This window comes from Pseudophryne corroboree, chromosome 8 (genome assembly GCF_028390025.1).
Source record: "Pseudophryne corroboree isolate aPseCor3 chromosome 8, aPseCor3.hap2, whole genome shotgun sequence".
In the NCBI taxonomy this organism is placed as follows: domain Eukaryota; kingdom Metazoa; phylum Chordata; class Amphibia; order Anura; family Myobatrachidae; genus Pseudophryne; species Pseudophryne corroboree.
The window spans coordinates 27,956,852-27,979,593 of record NC_086451.1 but is presented as its reverse complement, the minus strand read 5'-3'; the positions used below and the strand labels follow the sequence as shown (position 1 = coordinate 27,979,593).

Here is a 22,742-nt window from a genome sequence, read left to right as displayed (position 1 = left end):
GCTGCTGTCAGCGGCTGCGGATGCGCTGACAGCAGCGGCCAGGGGGAGCAGAGATTGGCGGCCGTGAGCGGGAGTGGCTGGCTGCGGGGGACATGTGTGGAGCGGCAGGAGGAGATGGCAGCAGGAAGAGAGGTGCTGCGGGCGGCGCAGAGATCGGCGGCCGGAGGGAGGTGCTGGCAGCGGGGAACATGTTTGTGGCGGCGGGGGGAAGCGCTGCAGGGAGAGAGGTGCCTGTATTATCAACAACTCCGAGGAGCTGCTGAAGGCTATGCTGTCATCACTGTGGTGATGCGGCGTGCTCCCGATAAATCCAGAACATTGCTAAAACCTGGCTCCCACTGCGCTGCCGCGACCACGCTGGGAACACATTTTTGCATGGTCTATGGGTGGCAGACACGCACCTCGTTGACAGATTGCCTGTTTTCGGGTGCCGCGAACCCGTGAACCCATAGGTCCAGGAAATCATCCTGGATTCTATGGGGAAAATTTACTAAAGCTTTTAAAACACAGAATTGGTGATCAATCAGATGCTGTCTATCATTTTTTAAAAGGCAATAGAGAAATGATAGACAGCATGTGATTGGCTGCTATGGGCAACATCACCAATTCTCTGCTTTAGAAGCTTTAATAAATTTACCCCTATGTGTTAACGCCCAAAAACAGTTAATTTATCGCTCAAGAACAAAGGGGGGTCAATTCGGGATCCGGTCTCTAGGTCGACAGTAACTAGGTCAACACTATCTAGGTCGACCACTATTGGTCAACAGTAACTAGGTCAACAGGTCAAAAGGTTGACATGAGTTTTTCACATTTTTTTTCTTTTTTTGAACCTTTTCATACTTAATGATCCACGTGGACTACGACTGGAACGTTAATCGAGCGAATCGAGCCATGCGAGGGGACACAGTTCACTAATTGGGGTTCCCGGTCACTCTACGAAGAAAATGACACAACCCTCCCCCCCATAAAAACTCATGTCGACCTTTTGACCTGTCGACCTAAAGACCCTGTTGACCTAGAGACCCTGTCGACCTAGTTACTGTCAACCAATAGTGGTCGACCTAGACACTATCGACCTAGTTACTATCTACCCTCCATACCACACCCGGACAATCCAATTTGCCGACAGTTGAATAGCGCCGGGGATTAGCTCCCGTCGCTATTCAATTCAGCTCATGTTAAGTCGACGAATTCCCATTCTCCCGGACTTAGGTTGATTTGTCGGGAGAACGGGCATTCTCCAACTTCAATCCGTGGCGCGATGCTGATTCCCGACAGAATCAGCCTTAGCGCCGGCATCGCGCCAGCACTTTTGTCGGATTTACTCTCGCATCCCCCGGGGGTGAGAGAAGAATTCCCGACAATTAAGTGTCACTTGGCGCTGTATTGAATAGCACCGGGAGCTAACTACCGGCGCTATTCAACTGTCGGCAAATTAAATTGACCCCAGGGGCTCTAATTGAATAGCCCCGGGAGTTAAAGTACAAGGCTACTACTCATTTTCACACTCATTAAATTAATGGGTTTAACTGAATTCCCCCCTACATATCGAATCTAATTCCCCTATAGAGTGTAAGCTTGCAAGCAAGGCCCCCTTACTTACCTCTCTGTCTGTTATTATTACACAGTTATGTTTTATGACCAATTGTAAAGCGCAACGGAATATGCTGCCGCTATGCAAGTAAATGTTAATAAACAATAATTTTTTCCGATACATGAGAGTGCCTAACCGCTCTCTTGTGCCAATCTGGACTGGACACATTAGTTAAACAAAGGAAATCACAGTAGGTAATATAGGTAATATAAGTAATATAGGGCTGCTGCAGGCGCCGCTGTCCACTGGGGGTAATTCCGAGTTGATCACAGCAGCAAATTTGTTAGCAGTTGGGCAAAACCATGTGCACTGCAGGGGGGGAAGGTAGAACATGTGCAGAGAGAGTTAGATTTGGGTGGGTTATTTTGTTTCTGTGCAGGGTAAATACTGGCTGCTTTATTATTACACTGCAATTTAGATTTCAGTTTGAACACACCACACCCAAATCTAACACTCTCTGCACATGTTACATCTGCCCCACCTGCAGTGCACATGGTTTTGCCCAACTGCTAACAAATTTGCTGCTGCGATCAACTCGGAATTACCCCCCACTGTGCGCTATTCTACCAATTATCTTACAACCAGTTGGTTAAGCATCTCCTGATCTCCAGCGCCAAGACTCAGTCTTTAGTTATATATTAAATACCCACCACTCCACACATTATTATTTTATACTTTTATTGCTCTGTTCCTTGAATCACTAATGACAAATAATGGTCTGAAGATACCTAGCGGTAAATATAATAAAGTTTGATTTTGGCCGATTTGGTGTTTTTCTTTGATTTCCCTTCAATTCTGCAAATCGGACATTCACAAAGGCTAAATCAACGGAAAATAGCACGATTTAATGCTCCAATTCGCCGCAATACACCATCGGACCAAACATCGAATCCATAACATGGACACAAATCAAAATCATAGATTTACTAAGAATTGTGTTTGCAAAATAGATCAAAACTGCACCATAATCGCAGCGCAACAGACAAAATCAACAGTCCTGCCTGCAAGCGTTGCGTTGTCCCGAAACACTGCGCAGATCAGTATGGTTTGTGCAGGTTTTAGTGTATTCTAGTGTTACTAAAGCATTAATTCTGTTTTAAAAATTTGTGTTACCAGTCTGCGTAAGCCCGAGCTTACTCAGACAGGCCGCTTACTCAGACTGGCCATCGGAACCGGTCAGCGGGGCCCAAGAAGCCGGTGTCTGAAGAGGCAGAGCCTGATCTTGGCATGCCTACAAAGCGAGGGTGACGCCGATTGTTTTATAGAACAGTCCCAGTCACAACGACAGATTTTACCAATTTGTATGAACGACAATTTTTTTGTCCATTTTCCAGCATTTGGGAGCAAATGGTCGATTGTCATTTGCTCTCATCCATTACCAGATTTTCTTTCCAACCAGTCAGATCAGGCAGATTATCTGCCAGATAATTGTATAGTGTTTGCCCAGCACTACTCCGTGGAGGTAGTCTGTACCCTTATCCAGGGAGACGTCCAGCGGTACTGTACAACAGATACAGTACTGCGATCCGAATAACACTTCCTACATGGTTCTCTGCAATATAGTCAGACCGCTCTCAGCCAATCAGCGGGCAGTTTCTATGGCAACTTTATTTAAGTAAATGTAATGCTTCAGTAACACTAGAATACACCAAAGCCTCCAGATAACGCTGATCTGTTGGGTGCTTTGAGTCCGCAGCTTATATTTGGCTGCGGAGTCTATCGAAAACGGGACAAACCAACTGAAACCGATGAGAATCATCATCATCGGAAGCAAAAAAGAATCTCAAACACGCTACTTAGTAAATACGTGCATTTGAGCGTAAAATGTTCCTGGGGATGTCCAGCGATTGGTTTAGACGTCACCAATATCTGATAGCACTTAGAATCATGTGAATGTCTGTCTTATATCTATAAATCCTTCAATACCACATCATGCATCCTGCCAGTGATCTTACATCCACTTGGCTAAGGCCCTCATTCCGAGTTGTTCGCTCGCAAGCTGCTTTTAGCAGCATTGCACACGCTAAGTCGCCGCCTACTGGGAGTGAATCTTAGCTTAGCAGAATTGCGAACGAAAGATTTGCAAAATTGCGAATAGAAATTTCTTAGCAGTTTCTGAGTAGCTCGACACTTACTTACTGCCACTGCGATCAGTTCAGTCAGTTTCGTTCCTGGTTTGACGTCACAAACACACCCAGCGTTCGCCCAGGCACTCCCCCGTTTCTCCAGACACTCCCGCGTTTTTCCCAGAAACGGCAGCGTTTTTTCGCACACACCCATAAAACGGCCAGTTTCCGCCCAGAAACACTCACTTCCTGTCAATCACACTACGATCACCAGAACGAAGAAAAATCCTCGTAATGCCGTGAGTAAAATACTTAACTTCTGAGTAACATAACTAAGCGCATGCGCTCTGCGAACATTGCGCATACGCAGTAAGCGACTAATCGCAATATAGCGAAATTCGGCAACGAGCGAACAACTCGGAATGACCCCCTAAGTCTCTCCTTGTCTTTGTCGCTAAGGCCCACAGAGACTGATGCAGATTTTTGCGGACCGATCTTGCGTATTTTCACACTGCGCATGCTCAGAGGTCGAGCGCACAAACCTACCGGCCATTCAGAGGCGTACGTATGCAACTTAGCAGCATCCCCACTTGCAGCTGAAAGCGGGCAGGACTGGGCGGAGCATAGGCAACGGTTAGCTAGGGCGTGGTTTCAGAGCAGGTATACGTGCGAATGGATGATGACTGCTATGAAGCCAATACAATAAGGGCAGTGTGGGTGTGTAAAGGTAAACAACCCTGTATAAAGTCGAAAATCTGCATTTAATTCACGTAGACGCAACACGACTTGGTGGCAAGATACTGGTCCTTTCAATAGCCTTGTATTAAATATCGGCTGCACAATAGCGCTATATAACAACTTGGGGATCATGAGTTTCCCGTTTTGGGGACTTCATGCTGTATCGCTTACTAAAACCGCAGTGCAGCCATACTGTCCTGTCGTCCATCCGCCACCTGATTATACGTACACGGCTTTGTGTTATGATTTACACTTCCGCTGTTTCCCCCAGTGTCTGCCGCTGTGGACTTTCGCGGAGCCCTATCCACGCTAATAATAAACATTGATACTGTGTCGAGTGTTTCATCACGTCTGGACTGGTAATCCCTTCCATAGAGTGCCCTTACTCTGCCACCGGCGGCGGAGGGACCAGAATCATTTCCCAGCTCTCTGTATGATCTCTTCCTGTGTTGAAATCGAATCTCTGACTAATGGGGAAGGCGTCTGGGGCTGGGCTTTCGGCCAATCATATCGGAGGAGAGGGGGTGTGGGGAGCTTTAAATTCCAGCCGTGGAGTGAAGGGATGCAGTTCTGAGCTCCAGAGACACTGACAGCCCTGACACCAGGTAAGCAGCTGGCTCTCAGCACTCCGTCAGCTCTGTCTGCACCGGTCCTGCTCTCGCTGTTGCTGCCTTTCCCGAGTCTCGCTCTGCAGCACGTTACTTCCCTGTTCTCACTGGTCTTACCCCACAGCGCAGGCCAGGTCACTCTCCCCCGCCAGAGACTGGTGCATCCTATTACCCCTCCAGCATCACATAATAACCCCTCCAGCATCACTTAATCCTTCTTATGCCAAACACTGAACACTCTGCATCAATTAACCCCTTGCATGCAATATCCCTCTACAACATCCTCTGCAACCGTCAGTGCACACACTTCCCATTGCATCACTACCTCTAGCACCGGAGACCAGCACCGCTTAACCCCTCATCTGCTGGAGCAACAGCATCTAACAACCCCTCTCTATCCAGAAACCTGCACAGCAGGCATGTCCAAACTGCGGCCCTCCAGCTGTTGTGAAACTACATATCCCAGCATGCCCTGACACAGTTTTGCTGTCAGAGAAAGCTAAAGCTGTGTCAGGGCATGCTGGGATGTGTAGTTTCTCAACAGCTGGAGGGCCGCAGTTTGGACATGCCTGCTGTACAGCATCACGCCTTGCACGGCCTCTGTTAACCCCTCTCCTGCAGCCTGCCCAGTTGCACGTCTTCTACAGAGCTATACGACTTAACCCGTTGCACGCCGGGGGAAACAAAATATAAACAGACCCTCTCCCCCAGCCAGAAACACACGCACAGCATCCTTTAACCCTTCATGCGGCAGAATGCATCTGTAACATGTAGCCTCTTCTTTTCTGTTTTCTACAGCTTGGACCAGTGACCAGTCTGCAAAAATGATCTGTCTTGTGCTGCTGATCGTTCTTGGTTGTTGGAGTTGGGAAGCCCAGTCTTGCTCCTGCGGCCCCAGGCACCCTCAAGCCGCATACTGCGATTCTGAAGTCGGTAAGACCATGAAACCATTTGCACAAAGGGGCTCTTTACGGGGACATAGTGGAACTATTCTGTGCGCCGCACAAATTCCGTGCAGAAACAGGAGACGGAAAGGTGGTGGTGGGGAACAGTAAAAGCCTTTCAGGTCTCCGGGAGAATTTAGCAAGATAGTAAGACCACATCACAGGGCGCTGCTAACACCTCCCCTACAGAGTTCTGGAGAGTCTCGGAAAACAGTGGGTGTGCCACCGCAAAACCCGCCCGACTACAGACCTGTATCTGTGTCCGTCATAGCAAATATTTTCTGTTTTCACTGTCCTGCAACTATCAGACAGACGTTTTATCCTAAGTTATCGGACAGTGGGGGTAATTCCAAGTTGATCGCAGCAGGAAATTTTTTAGCAGTTGGGCAAAACCATGTGCACTGCAGGGGGGGCAGATATAACATTTGCAGAGAGAGTTAGATTTGGGTGGGTTATTTTGTTTCTGTGCAGGGTAAATACTGGCTGCTTTATTTTTACACTGAAAATTAGATTGCAGATTGAACACACCACACCCAAATCTAGCTCTCTCTGCACATGTTACATCTGCCTCCCCTGCAGTGCACATGGTTTTGCCCAACTGCTATCAAAATTCCTGCTGCGATCAACTTGGAATTACCCCCTGTGTAATAGATAGAACCAATCGAGATTTGACTGCTGTGCAAGGTTCTTGTAGAAACTCCACACACAATTATAATGGCAGCTACCAAACCAAGGTTCTAGTTTCAGAATATTAATTACAGAATACTACCCTGTATTTGACAGTCCAGTCCAAAAACATCTTGGATAAATTTGCGGTGGGGTGTTAATGCAGACAGACGGGTCACGTGAATAGATGGCCAGAGCGGACAGGAATGAATGCATGGTGTGTTAGCGGAACCCTCGGATGTGTCTGGCATGAGCAAATGCTGTTTGCCATATTTTATTCTGGCAAAAAATGCGGTTCTGATGAAGACAATCTATTTTCAGTTTTGCGGGCAAAGTTTATTGGACAGTCGGACTGTGAGAAGAGGAGTCAGTGGACGAAGTTTGAGGTTAAAACTACCAAGGTAAGACCCTACTCTTATATTACATACGTTTATCGCGGCAAATATTCCCCCTTACACGCTCACTCCTTCTAATTCCCAACAATACACTCTAGACGCAAGTTTAAACATAGAGGATTCTGGGTAAACATAAAGGATTCTGGGTAAACATGACCCTTGCTCTTGGGCCAACCATCACTTATCCAGCCAGAGACAATGTGATTATCTGTTTTTGTCATATCTAGCTGTAGCGGTCTGGCTGCTTTTTAACGCCATATTACCTCAGTGTTATAGATATACACCATGGGGGTAATTCCAAGTTGATCGCAGCAGGATTTTTGATAGCAATTGGGCAAAACCATGTGCACTGCAGGGGAGGCAGATATAACATGTGCAGAAAGAGTTAGATTTGGGTGGGTTATTTTATTTCTGTGCAGGGTAAATACTGGCTGCTTTATTTTTACACTGCAAATTAGATTGCAGATTGAATACACCCCACCCAAATCTAACTCTCTCTGCACATGTTATATCTGCCTCCACTGCAGTGCACATAGGTGGTCATTCCGAGTTGATCGCTCGTTATTTTTTTTCCGCAACGGAGCGATTAGTCGCTAATGCGCATGCGCAATGTCCGTAGTGCGACTGCGCCAAGTAAATTTGCTATGCAGTTAGGTATTTTACTTATGGCATTACGAGGTTTTTTCTTTGTTCTGGTGATCGTAATGTGATTGACAGGAAGTGGGTGTTTCTGGGCGGAAACTGGCCGTTTTATGGGTGTGTTTGAAAAAATGCTGCAGTTTCTGGGAAAAACGCGGGAGTGTCTGAAGAAACGGGGGAGTGTCTGGGCGAACGCTGGGTGTGTTTGTGACGTCAAACCAGGAACGAAACTGACTGAACTGATCGCAGTGGCAGAGTAAGTCTCGAGCTACTCAGAAACTGCTAAGAACTGTCTATTCGCAAATTTGCTAATCTTTCGTTCGCAAATCTACTATGCTAAGATTCACTCCCAGTAGGCGGCGGCTTAGCGTGTGCAAAGCTGCTAAAAGCAGCTTGCGAGCGAACAACTCGGAATGAGGGCCTTAGTTTTGCCCAATTGCTAAAAAAAATCCTGCTGCGATCAACTTGGAATTACCCCCCATGTTCATAAAGCAAACACAGTAAGATCGGACCTGGTCTTTTTGCTTTGTGTTAAACAGATCTGCAGACCCCACACTGCTCCTTTTGCCCTGGGCTGCTTTTCTGATTACGCCGCTGTGACTGCTCATATTTACAAGTATCTTTCTCCGTTAGATTTTCAAGGCTCCAAAAGACCTGGATGACATCCAGTTTGTGTACAGTGCCAAACAAGAGAGTATGTGCGGGTACCAGCACACATCAACCAACAAGAGCGAGGAGTTTCTGATCTCTGGTCAGTGTAATATGTATCTGTGCGCACACTGCCCCCTTCTGTACAGAGGTAGAATATTACTGTATCAGGATGCTACACTGCAAACTCTGACCTGTGGTCATACTGCACTACAAGTACATCACTCGCTACATCCATCCCCCTCTATATCACACGCAGCTCCATCCATCCTCCTCTATATAACACGCAGCTCCATCCATCCTCCTCTATATCACACGCAGCTCCATCCATCCTCCCTCTATATCACACGCAGCTCCATCCATCCTCCCTCTATATCACACGCAGCTCCATCCATCCTCCTCTATATCACACGCAGCTCCATCCATCCTCCCTCTATATCACACGCAGCTCCATCCATCTATATCACACGCAGCTCCATCCATCCTCCTCAATATCACACGCAGCTCCATCCATCCTCCTCTATATCACACGCAGCTCCATCCATCCTCCTCTATATCACACGCAGCTCCATCCATCCCCCTCTATATCACACGCAGCTCCATCCATTCTCCCTCTATATCACACGCAGCTCCATCCATCTTCCCTCTATATCACACGCAGCTCCATCCATCCTCCCTCTATATCACACGCAGCTCCATCCATCCTCCTCTATATCACACGCAGCTCCATCCATCCTCCTCTATATTACACGCAGCTCCATCCATCCTCCTCTATATCACACGCAGCTCTATCCATCCTCCCTCTATATCACACGCAGCTCCATCCATCCTCCTCTATATCACACGCAGCTCCATCCATCCTCCCTCTATATCACACGCAGCTCCATCCATCCTCCCTCTATATCACACGCAGCTCCATCCATCCTCCTCTATATCACACGCAGCTCTATCCATCCTCCTCTATATCACACGCAGCTCCATCCATCCTCCTCTATATCACACGCAGCTCCATCCATCCTCCCTCTATATCACACGCAGCTCCATCCATCCTCCTCTATATCACACGCAGCTTCATCCATCCTCCTCTATATCACACGCAGCTCCATCCATCCCCCTCTATATCACACGCAGCTCCATCCATCCTCCTCTATATCACACGCAGCTCCATCCATCCTCCTCTATATCACACGCAGCTACATCCATCCTCCTCTATATCACACGCAGCTACATCCATCCTCCTCTATATCACACGCAGCTCCATCCATCCTCCTCTATATCACACGCAGCTCCATCCATCCTCCCTCTATATCACACGCAGCTCCATCCATCCTCCTCTATATCACACACAGCTCCATCCATCTTCCCTCTACATCCCACGCAGCTCCATCCATCCTCCTCTATATCACACGCAGCTCCATCCATCCTCCTCTATATCACACACAGCTCCATCCATCTTCCCTCTACATCCCACGCAGCTCCATCCATCCCCCTCTATATCACACGCAGCTCCATCCATCCTCCCTCTATATCACACGCAGCTCCATCCATCCCCATCTATATCACACACAGCTCCATCCATCCTCCTCTATATCACACGCAGCTCCATCCATCCTCCTCTATATCACACGCAGCTCCATCCATCCTCCTCTATATCACACGCAGCTCCATCCACCCTCCCTCTATATCACACGCAGCTTCATCCATCCTCCTCTATATCACACGCAGCTCCATCCATCCTCCTCTATATCACACGCAGCTCCATCCATCCTCCCTCTATATCACACGCAGCTCCATCCATCCTCCTCTATATCACACGCAGCTCCATCCATCCTCCTCTATATCACACGCAGCTCCATCCACCCTCCCTCTATATCACACGCAGTTCCATCCATCCTCCTCTATATCACACGCAGCTCCATCCATCCTCCCTCTATATCACACGCAGCTCCATCCATCCTCAATATCACACGCAGCTCCATCCATCCTCCTCTATATCACACGCAGCTCCATCCATCCTCCCTCTGTATCACACGCACCTCCATCCATCCTCCCTCTATATCACACGCAGCTCCATCCATCCTCCTCTATATCACACGCAGCTCCATCCATCCTCCCTCTATATCACACGCAGCTCCATCCATCCTCCCTCTATATCACACGCAGCTCCATCCATCCTCTTCTATATCACACGCAGCTCCATCCATCCTCCTCTATATCACACGCAGCTCCATCCATCCTCCTCTATATCACACGCAGCTCCATCCATCCTCCTCTATATCACACGCAGCTCCATCCATCCTCCCTCTATATCACACGCAGCTCTATCCATCCCCCTCTATATCACACGCAGCTCCATCCATCCTCCTCTATATCACACGCAGCTCCATCCATCCTCCCTCTATATCACACGCAGCTCCATCCATCCCCCTCTATATCACACGCAGCTCCATCCATCCTCCTCTATATCACACGCAGCTCCATCCATCCTCCCTCTATATCACACGCAGCTCCATCCATCCTCCTCTATATTACACGCAGCTCCATCCATCCCCCTCTATATCACACGCAGCTCCATCCATCCTCCTCTATATCACACGCAGCTCCATCCATCCTCCTCTATATCACACGCAGCTCCATCCATCCTCCTCTATATCACACGCAGCTCCATCCATCCTCCCTCTATATCACACGCAGCTCCATCCATCCTCCTCTATATTACACGCAGCTCCATCCATCCTCCCTCTATATCACACGCAGCTCCATCCATCCCCCTCTATATCACACGCAGCTCCATCCATCCTCCTCTATATTACACGCAGCTCCATCCATCCTCCCTCTATATCACACGCAGCTCCATCCATCCCCCTCTATATCACACGCAGCTCCATCCATCCTCCTCTATATCACACGCAGCTCCATCCATCCTCCTCTATATCACACGCAGCTCCATCCATCCTCCCTCTATATCACACGCAGCTCCATCCATCCCCCTCTATATCACAGACAGCTCCATCCATCCTCCCTCTATATCACACGCAGCTCCATCCATCCTTCTCTATATCACACTCGGCTCCATCCATCCTCCTCTATATCACACGCAGCTCCATCCATCCTCCCTCTATATCACACGCAGCTCCATCCATCCTCCTCTATATCACACTCAGCTCCATCCATCCTCCTCTATATCACACTCAGCTCCATCCATCCTCCTCTATATCACACGCAGCTCCATCCATCCTCCTCTATATCACACGCAGCTCCATCCATCCTCCCTCTATATCACACGCAGCTCCATCCATCCCCCTCTATATCACACGCAGCTCCATCCATCCTCCTCTATATCACACGCAGCTCCATCCATCCTCCTCTATATCACACGCAGCTCCATCCATCCTCCTCTATATCACACGCAGCTCCATCCATCCTCCTCTATATCACACGCAGCTCCATCCATCCTCCTCTATATCACACTCAGCTCCATCCATCCTCCTCTATATCACACTCAGCTCCATCCATCCTCCTCTATATCACACGCAGCTCCATCCATCCTCCTCTATATCACACTCAGCTCCATCCATCCTCCTCTATATCACACTCAGCTCCATCCATCCTCCCTCTATATCACACGCAGCTCCATCCATCCTCCTCTATATCACACGCAGCTCCATCCATCCTCCCTCTATATCACACGCAGCTCCATCCATCCCCCTCTATATCACACGCAGCTCCATCCATCCTCCTCTATATTACACGCAGCTCCATCCATCCTCCCTCTATATCACACGCAGCTCCATCCATCCCCCTCTATATCACACGCAGCTCCATCCATCCTCCTCTATATCACACGCAGCTCCATCCATCCTCCTCTATATCACACGCAGCTCCATCCATCCTCCCTCTATATCACACGCAGCTCCATCCATCCCCCTCTATATCACAGACAGCTCCATCCATCCTCCCTCTATATCACACGCAGCTCCATCCATCCTTCTCTATATCACACTCAGCTCCATCCATCCTCCTCTATATCACACGCAGCTCCATCCATCCTCCCTCTATATCACACGCAGCTCCATCCATCCTCCTCTATATCACACTCAGCTCCATCCATCCTCCTCTATATCACACTCAGCTCCATCCATCCTCCTCTATATCACACGCAGCTCCATCCATCCTCCTCTATATCACACGCAGCTCCATCCATCCTCCCTCTATATCACACGCAGCTCCATCCATCCCCCTCTATATCACACGCAGCTCCATCCATCCTCCTCTATATTACACGCAGCTCCATCCATCCTCCCTCTACATCACACGCAGCTCCATCCATCCTCCTCTATATCACACGCAGCTCCATCCATCCTCCTCTATATCACACGCAGCTCCATCCATCCTCCTCTATATCACACGCAGCTCCATCCATCCTCCTCTATATCACACGCAGCTCCATCCATCCTCCCTCTATATCACTCGCTACATCCATCCTCCCTCTATATCACACGCAGCTTCATCCATCCTCCTCTATATCACACGCAGCTCCATCCATCCTCCCTGTATATCACACGCAGCTCCATCCATCCTCCCTCTATATCACACGCAGCTCCATCCATCCTCCCTCTATATCACACGCAGCTCCATCCATCCTCCCTGTATATCACACGCAGCTCCATCCATCCCCCTCTATATCACACGCAGCTCCATCCATCCCCCTCTATATCACACGCAGCTCCATCCATCCTCCCTCTATATCACACGCAGCTACATCCATCCTCCTCTATATCACACGCAACTCCATCCATCCTCCTCTATATCACACGCAGCTCCATCCATCCTCCTCTATATCACACGCAGCTCCATCCATCCTCCTCTATATCACACGCAGCTCCATCCATCCTCCTCTATATCACACGCAGCTCCATCCATGCTCCCTCTATATCACACGCAGCTCCATCCATCCTCCTCTATATCACACGCAGCTCCATCCATCCTCCTCTATATCACACGCAGCTCCATCCATCCCCCTCTATATCACACGCAGCTCCATCCATCCTCCTCTATATCACACGCAGCTCCATCCATCCTCCTCTATATCACACGCAGCTCCATCCATCCTCCCTCTATATCACTCGCTACATCCATCCTCCTCTATATCACACGCAGCTCCATCCATCCTCCTCTATATCACACGCAGCTCCATCCATCCTCCTCTATATCACACGCAGCTCCATCCATCCTCCTCTATATCACACGCAGCTCCATCCATCCTCCTCTATATCACACGCAGCTCCATCCATCCTCCCTCTATATCACTCGCTACATCCATCCTCCCTCTATATCACACGCAGCTTCATCCATCCTCCTCTATATCACACGCAGCTCCATCCATCCTCCCTGTATATCACACGCAGCTCCATCCATCCTCCCTCTATATCACACGCAGCTCCATCCATCCTCCCTCTATATCACACGCAGCTCCATCCATCCTCCCTGTATATCACACGCAGCTCCATCCATCCCCCTCTATATCACACGCAGCTCCATCCATCCCCCTCTATATCACACGCAGCTCCATCCATCCTCCCTCTATATCACACGCAGCTACATCCATCCTCCTCTATATCACACGCAACTCCATCCATCCTCCTCTATATCACACGCAGCTCCATCCATCCTCCTCTATATCACACGCAGCTCCATCCATCCTCCTCTATATCACACGCAGCTCCATCCATCCTCCTCTATATCACACGCAGCTCCATCCATGCTCCCTCTATATCACACGCAGCTCCATCCATCCTCCTCTATATCACACGCAGCTCCATCCATCCTCCTCTATATCACACGCAGCTCCATCCATCCCCCTCTATATCACACGCAGCTCCATCCATCCTCCTCTATATCACACGCAGCTCCATCCATCCTCCTCTATATCACACGCAGCTCCATCCATCCTCCCTCTATATCACTCGCTACATCCATCCTCCTCTATATCACACGCAGCTCCATCCATCCTCCTCTATATCACACGCAGCTCCATCCATGCTCCCTCTATATCACACGCAGCTCCATCCATCCTCCTCTATATCACACGCAGCTCCATCCATCCTCCTCTATATCACACGCAGCTCCATCCATCCTCCTCTGTATCACACGCAGCTCCATCCATCCTCCTCTGTATCACACGCAGCTCCATCCATCCTCCTCTATATCACACGCAGCTCCATCCATCCTCCTCTATATCACACGCAGCTCCATCCATCCTCCTCTATATCACACGCAGCTCTATCCATCCTCCCTGTATATCACACGCAGCTCCATCCATCCTCCTCTATATCACACGCAGCTCCATCCAGCCTCCTCTATATCACACGCAGCTCCATCCATCCTCCTCTATATCACACGCAGCTCCATCCATCCTCCTCTATATCACACGCAGCTCCATCCATCCTCCTCTATATCACACGCAGCTCCATCCATCCTCCTCTATATCACACGCAGCTCCATCCATCCTCCTCTATATCACACGCAGCTCTATCCATCCTCCTCTATATCACACGCAGCTCCATCCATCCTCCTCTATATCACACGCAGCTCCATCCATCCTCCCTCTATATCACACGCAGCTCCATCCACATTCTACAGCAATCACAAATCTTTTTCCATTCTCTATAGTCTCCCAACATCATCTATGAACCCTCTTTTGTGCCCAGTTACCTAACCATCTATACTGGCCCACCATGGTCTACCCACCCTATATAGTGCTCCAGCATTATCTATCCCCTACAGTATATATTGTCCACCATTATCTACCCACAATATATAGTCCTCCAACATAATCTATACATTCTGAAGAGTGCTAACCATTGTATATCCACCCTACATAGGGGTAAATTTACTAAGATGGGAGTTCTATTTAATATGGGATGTTGCCCATAGCAACCAATCAGATTCCAGGTATTATCTTCGAGAAGGTGCTAGATAAATGAGAAGTAGAATCTGATTGGTTGCTATGAGTAACATCACATCTTAAATAGAACTCCCATCTTAGTAAATTTACCCCATAGTGTCCACTATTCTCTAAACCTTTCAAGAATATAAGTGTTACTATGACAACGCCATGTAAACCGTCTCTGAGCACTGAAGCTACTACTGTATAGTCTCCCCTTCTACCCACGCAAGCCACGCGCCGCACTGCTACCCCTCATCGGCCGTCTAATCATTTCTTCCACCCTTTTTAATGTGCAGGTAACATGGTAGATGGCAGTGTCTACATCACCTCCTGCGGCTTCATCGCCCCGTGGGCCTCCCTGACCTACTGCCAGAGGAGGGGATACGGGCAGGTGTACGAGAAGAACTGCGGCTGCCAGGTGAGACCCCAGTCAGCGTTGTTTTCTACGTGTGCTTAGAACGCCGCAAACTACTACCCGAAGCAGCCTTAGGCAACTGACGGCACTCAAGTACTGTACTAGGACATGATGGCATTTGTAGTTCCACTATAGATATCACATTTCAAATGGTCTTCTAACAAACCACTCTCTATTTAATTCTAGATCGTGCCGTGCCACCACTTGCCCTGTGAGATCTCCAACGACCGCCAGTGCCTCTGGACAGACATGCTGATGAAACCAAGGTCCCTGTATGCTGGATACCAGGCCACGAAATTGGCCTGCGTGGACAATGGCAGTGGCATATGCATTTGGGATTCCTTAAAGTCCCGCATATACGCCCCCATCACCAAAACCACAACTCAATAAGTACTACTGTTCCGCCGGCCCAGATCTGACCACTTCCTGTTGACAAATCGCAAAGAAATGAGGTCCTCTGCAGCTCACCAGACGCACCTTAAAATCAAGGGGCTCCCCCTAGAGGAGAAGAAATATACTGCATGTGCAGGGCATCGGAACCCACCACCTGTGCTTCCTCTGATACTTGTGAGCTTCTGTCTTCGGCTAATGTTATATACACTCGCTGCTAGATCCAGAGTTGATGCGTCGTGGTGCGCCGTTACTGCTTTATACATGTATTGGACTGTTTAATAAATATTTGTAGGATTTTTTTTGTAAATAACTGTGTCGCTGTCCTGAATTGAGTAAAACTCCGCAGTCACCCGTACATATAAATATAGCGTGTTACGGAGACCCTAATGTGACACTGGGAGCAAATATAGGTCATTAAGGGGGGAGATGTATCAAGGCTTGGATGGAAATAAAGTAAGATAAAAAGGTGGCGAAACAAAACAGTACTAGACCTCTCCTGTCTCTAGGAAATCCCCCCTAAGCGAGGAGGGAAAGTTTCAGCAGGAAAATAATTTAAATTCAAAAGTAATCAACTACCGTAATATTTAGAAAGAAAAATCAATAGTTCAATGGTTGGCGGTGCTCCCCAGAATCAGAAATAATATGTATTGTTATGGGAAAGAAAAGAAGACTCTTTTGGGGGGCACTCATTTATTGTATTATACTGTACAGGGAAATGCCAATGTTAATAAAATTTTACTTTTATTATATATTATTAAAATGTCTGGGATTGTGTATATTTTTCGGACAAATAACACATAAAAAATAAAAACAGTATTTACAGCAGTGAAATCATGCCCTGCATAATTAATTGGGTATAGGGGTATTCCCAATGTGGGTATATAATGAACTACGTGAACCCAGTGGTTAAATACCAAATCACCTGATATTGTTTAAACCTTAACAGGAACTGAACCAGTTATTATTCAGCATAAGTCGATCAAAAATGCTAACTAGTGCTGGACAGATAGTGGGTAATTTAAAGAAAATGGTTCACTTTAATGTTTTGGACATAAAAATTATCAAATTACCCAGCACATAGTGATCCAATGTTTTGGAACCTCCAAAAAAAACAACAACATTTGATATAGGAAACTCCTTACCCTGATAGGCAAGATAGTCCTAAAATGGATCACCTGCAATTACAGTGCTCCTCCTCAGCCTGGTCTGGCTCCCCCTCTCTTTCCCCTGCTAGCTGCAGTCACTCACTGACAATATTTGGGACAATAATTAATTATCAGTCTGTCCAAAGCTCAATTACCTCCTGGACTTTTTGTCATTTATATAAGTCATGTCAAATTAAATATGTAGACGCATGAATTATTGACATATGTAGTAACTGGATGATTGAACTAATGGGGTCATTCCGAGTTGATCGTAGCTGTGCTAAATTTAGCACAGCTACGATCATCTTCCCTGACATGCGGGGGGAAGCCCAGCACAGGGCTAGTCCGCCCCGCATGTTAGTCCGGCCCCCCCGCACAAATACAAACGCATCGCACACGGGCGATGCCTTTGTATTTGAGGAGTAACTCCCGGCCAGCGCAGCTCTTGCGGCTGGCAGGGAGTTGCTCGTCGCTCCCGCTGGCCACAGCGGCTGCGTGAGACGTCACGCAGCCGCCGCGGCCCCCCCCCAATGGTCCGGCCATGCCTGCGTTGGCCGGACCGCTCCCCCTAAACGGCGGCTTAACGCCACCGCTTAGCCCCCTCCCGCCTAGCGACCGCCTCTGTCTCAGAGGCGATCGCTAGGTAACGAAAGCTGCCATGCACGGCGCACTGCAGTGCTGGCGCAGTTCTGACCCGATCGCTGCGCTGCGACAAACTGCAGCGAGCGATCGGGTCGGAATGACCCCCTAAGTTCAAACAAAGCAGGCTAGTCAGTCAGAATTCACTTGCCTCTTTAAAAGTGTGTGTAGGCAGCTGTTAACATTGCATCAATCCCCCGCATAAAGGGGGCCATTCCGAGTTGTTCACTCGCTAGCAGTTTTTAGCAGCCGTGCAAACGTTATGCCGCCGCCCACTGGGAGGGTATTTTAGCTTAGCAGAAGTGCGAACGAAAGGATCGCAGAGCGGCTACAAAATAATTTTGTGCAGTTTCAGAGTAGCTCAAAACTTACTCAGCGCTTGCGATCACTTCAGACTGTTCAGTTCCTGTTTTGACGTCACGAACACGCCCTGCGTTCGCCCAGTCACGCCTACGTTCTTCCTGGCACGCCTATGTTTTTGCAAACACTCCCTGAAAACGGCCAGTTGACACCCAGAAACGCCCACTACCTGTCAATCACTCTGCGGCCAGCAGTGCGACTGAAAAGCTTTGCTAGACCCTGTGTGAAACTACATCGTTCGTTGTAATAGTACGACGAGCGTGCGCATTGCGCCGCATGCCCAGAAGTGCCGGGTTTTTTGCCTCATCGCTGCGCAGCGACCGAAAGCAGCTAGCGATCAACTCGGAATGACCCCCAAAGTGTATAGACCGAGGATTATTGAGCGATCTACACTAAACTGAAAATGCAGCTATTATCATGAGATACAAGGTTGCAAAGTTATAATATAATCATAAATGTTTGATATTCAATCACATCAAGCCAAACACACGAAAAATAAGAATTTACTCACCGGTAATTCTATTTCTCGTAGTCCGTAGTGGATGCTGGAGACTCCGTAAGGACCATGGGGGAATAGACGGGCTCCGCAGGAGACTGGGCACTCTATAAGAAAGATTTGGTACTACCTGGTGTGCACTGGCTCCTCCCACTATGACCCTCCTCCAGACCTCAGTTAGGATACTGTGCCCGAAAGAGCTGACACAATAAGGAAGGATTTTGAATCCCGGGTAAGACTCATACCAGCCACACCAATCACACCGTATAACTCGTGATACTATACCCAGTTAACAGTATGAAATATAACTGAGCCTCTCAACAGATGGCTCAACAAGAACCCTTTAGCTAGGCAATAACTATATACAAGTATTGCAGACAATCCGCACTTGGGATGGGCGCCCAGCATCCACTACGGACTACGAGAAATAGAATTACCGGTGAGTAAATTCTTATTTTCTCTGACGTCCTAGTGGATGCTGGGGACTCCGTAAGGACCATGGGGATTATACCAAAGCTCCCAAACGGGCGGGAGAGTGCGGATGACTCTGCAGCACCGAATGAGAGAACTCAAGGTCCTCCTCAGCCAGGGTATCAAATTTATAGAATTTTGCAAACGTGTTTGCCCCTGACCAAGTAGCAGCTCGGCAAAGTTGCAAAGCCGAGACCCCTCGGGCAGCCGCCCAAGATGAGCCCACCTTCCTTGTGGAATGGGCTTTTACGGATTTAGGATGCGGCAATCCAGCCGCAGAATGCGCCAGCTGAATTGTGCTACAAATCCAGCGAGCAATAGTCTGCTTAGAAGCAGGAGCACCTATTTTGTTGGGTGCATACAGGATAAAAAGCGAGTCAGTTTTCCTGACTCCCGCCGTCCTGGACACATACATTTTCAAGGCCCTGACTACGTCCAGTAACTTGGAATCTTCCAAGTCCCTAGTAGCCGCAGGCACTACAATAGGTTGGTTCAAGTGAAAAGCTGATACCACCCGAGGGAGAAACTGGGGACGAGTCCTCAATTCTGCCCTATCCATATGGAAAATCAGATAAGGGCTTTTACATGACAAAGCCGCCAATTCTGACACCAGCCTGGCCGAAGCCAAGGCCAATAACATGACCACTTTCCACGTGAGATTTCAAATCCACAGTTTTAAGTGGCTCAAACCAATGTGATTTCAGGAAACTCAACACCACATTGAGATCCCAAGGTGCCACAGGAGGCACAAAAGGGGGCTGAATATGAAGCACTCCCTTTACAAAAGTCTGAACTTCAGGCAGTGAAGCCAGTTCTTTCTGGAAGAAAATCGACAGAGCCGAAATCTGGACCTTAATGGAACCCAATTTTAGGCCCATAGTCACTCCCGACTGTAGGAAGTGCAGAAAACGACCCAGCTGAAATTCCTCTGTAGGGGCCTTCCTGGCCTCACACCACGCAACATATTTTCGCCAAATACGGTGATAATGGTTTGCGGTTACTTCTTTCCTGGCTTTTATCAGCATAGGAATGACTTCCTCCGGAATGCCCTTTTCCTTTAGGATTCGGAATTCAACCGCCATGCCGTCAAACGCAGCCGCGGTAAGTCTTGGAACAGACAGGGCCCCTGCTGTAACAGATCCTGTCTGAGCGGTAGAGGCCATGGGTCCTCTGATATAATTTCTTGAAGTTCTGGGTACCAAGCTCTTCTTGGCCAATCCGGAACCACGAGTATCGTTCTTACTCCTCGCCTTCTTATTATTCTCAGTACCTTTGGTATGAGAGGCAGAGGAGGGAACACATAAACCGACTGGTATACCCACGGTGTCACTAGAGCGTCCACAGCTATCGCCTGAGGGTCCCTTGACCTGGCGCAATATCTCTTTAGCTTTTTGTTGAGGCGGGACGCCATCATGTCCACCTGTGGCCTTTCCCAACGGTTTACCAACAGTAGGAAGACTTCTGGATGAAGTCCCCACTCTCCCGGGTGTAGGTCGTGTCTGCTGAGGAAGTCTGCTTCCCAGTTGTCCACTCCCGGAATGAACACTGCTGACAGTGCTAGTACGTGATTTTCCGCCCATCGGAGAATCCTTGTGGCTTCTGCCATCACCATCCTGCTTCTTGTGCCGCCCTGTCGGTTTACATGGGCGACTGCCGTGATGTTGTCTGATTGGATCAGTACCGGCTGGTTTTGAAGCAGGGGCCTTGCCTGACTTAGGGCATTGTAAATGGCCCTCAGTTCCAGAATATTTATGTGTAGGGACGACTCCTGACTTGACCAAAGTCCCTGGAAGTTTCTTCCCTGTGTGACTGCCCCCCAGCCTCGAAGGCTGGCATCCGTGGTCACCAGGACCCAGTCCTGTATGCCGAATCTGCGGCCCTCTAGAAGATGAGCACTCTGCAGCCACCACAGTAGAGACACCCTGGTCCTTGGAGACAGGGTTATCAGTCGATGCATCTGAAGATGCGATCCCGACCACTTGTCCATGAGGTCCCACTGGAAGGTCCTTGCATGGAACCTGCCGAATGGAATTGCTTCGTATGAAGCCACCATTTTTCCCAGGACTCGTGTGCAGTGATGCACCGATACCCGTTTTGGTTTCAGGAGGTCTCTGACTAGAGATGACAGCTCCTTGGCTTTCTCCTGCGGGAGAAACACTTTTTTTCAGTTCTGTGTCCAGAATCATCCCCAGGAACAGTAAGCGTGTGGAAGGAACCAGCTGTGACTTTGGAATGTTTAGAATCCAGCCATGCAGTTGTAGCACTTCCCGAGATAGTGCTACTCCGACCAGCAACTGTTCCTTGGACCTCGCCTTTATTAGGAGATCGTCCAAGTACGGGATAATTAAAACACCCTTTTTTCGAAGGAGTATCATCATTTCTGCCATTACCTTGGTAAACACCCTCGGTGCCGTGGACAGTCCAAACGGTAGTGTCTGGAATTGGTAATGGCAATCCTGTACCACAAATCTGAGGTACTCCTGGTGAGGAAGGTAAATGGGGACATGCAGGTAAGCATCCTTGATGTCCAGGGATACCATGTAATCCCCCTCGTCCAGGCTTGCAATAACCGCCCTGAGCGATTCCATCTTGAACTTGAATCGTTTTATGTATGTGTTCAAGGATTTCAAATTTAAAATGGGTCTCACCGAACCGTCCGGTTTCGGTACCACAAACAGTGTGGAATAGTAACCCCGTCCTTGTTGAAGTAGGGGTACCTTGACTATCACCTGCTGGGAATACAGCTTGTGAATTGCCTCTAGCACAGCCTCCCTGCCCGAGGGAGTTGTCGGTAAGGCCGATTTGAGGAAACGGCGGGGGGGAGACGCCTCGAATTCCAGTTTGTACCCCTGAGATACTACTTGAAGGATCCAGGGATCCACCCGTGAGCAAACCCACTGATCGCTGAAATTTTTGAGGCGGCCCCCCACCGTACCTGGCTCCGCCTGTGGAGCCCCACCGTCATGCGGCGTATTTGGAAGAAGCGGGGGAGGACTTTTGTTCCTGGGAACCTGCTGTGTGTTGCAGCTTTTTTCCCCTTCCTCTGCCTCTAGACAGAAAGGACCCGCCTTTTCCCCGCCTGTTTTTCTGGGGTCGAAAGGACTGTACCTGATAATACGGCGCTTTCTTAGGCTGTGAGGGGACATGGGGCAAAAATGCTGACTTCCCAGCTGTTGCTGTGGAAACAAGGTCTGAGAGACCATCCCCGAATAACTCCTCACCCTTATAAGGCAAAACTTCCATGTGCCTTTTCGAATCTGCATCCCCTGTCCACTGTCGAGTCCATAAGCCTCTCCTAGCAGAAATGGACAATGCACTTATTCTAGATGCCAGCCGGCAGATCTCCCTCTGTGCATCTCTCATGTATAAGACTGAGTCTTTTATATGCTCTACGGTTAGCAATATAGTGTCCCTGTCTAGGGTGTCAATATTTTCCGACAGGGAATCTGACCAAGCAGCAGCAGCACTGCACATCCACGCTGAAGCAATAGCTGGTCTCAGTATAACACCAGTGTGTGTATATATAGACTTTAGGATAGCCTCCTGCTTTCTATCAGCAGGTTCCTTTAGGGCGGC

General features: G+C 48.7%; 2 protein-coding genes across 5 annotated transcripts in view; one reads left to right on the top strand and one right to left on the bottom strand.

Annotated features, from left to right (window-relative positions):
* Positions 1–22,742, bottom strand: part of SYN1 (synapsin I) — a 177,161-nt gene that overhangs the window by 83,907 nt on the left and 70,512 nt on the right. The gene's annotated exons all lie outside the window — the stretch shown is intronic.
* TIMP1 (TIMP metallopeptidase inhibitor 1) lies at positions 4,897–16,815 on the top strand. Its single transcript, XM_063936124.1, has 6 exons — positions 4,897–5,003; positions 5,805–5,939; positions 6,938–7,017; positions 8,284–8,401; positions 15,544–15,665; positions 15,849–16,815. Exons 2-6 carry the CDS (start codon positions 5,831–5,833, stop codon positions 16,050–16,052), a joined length of 633 nt encoding a protein of 210 aa, XP_063792194.1. The 5' UTR covers positions 4,897–5,003; positions 5,805–5,830; the 3' UTR covers positions 16,053–16,815.

Coding starts and splice junctions, on each gene's coding strand:
- TIMP1 (XM_063936124.1), top strand. CDS start 5,831: ATGATCTGTCTTGTGCTGCTGATCGTTCTTGGTTGTTGGAGTTGGGAA. Junction 7,018..8,283: donor TTGAGGTTAAAACTACCAAG/GTAAGACCCTAC, acceptor TTTCTCCGTTAG/ATTTTCAAGGCTCCAAAAGA. Junction 8,402..15,543: donor CGAGGAGTTTCTGATCTCTG/GTCAGTGTAATA, acceptor TTTAATGTGCAG/GTAACATGGTAGATGGCAGT.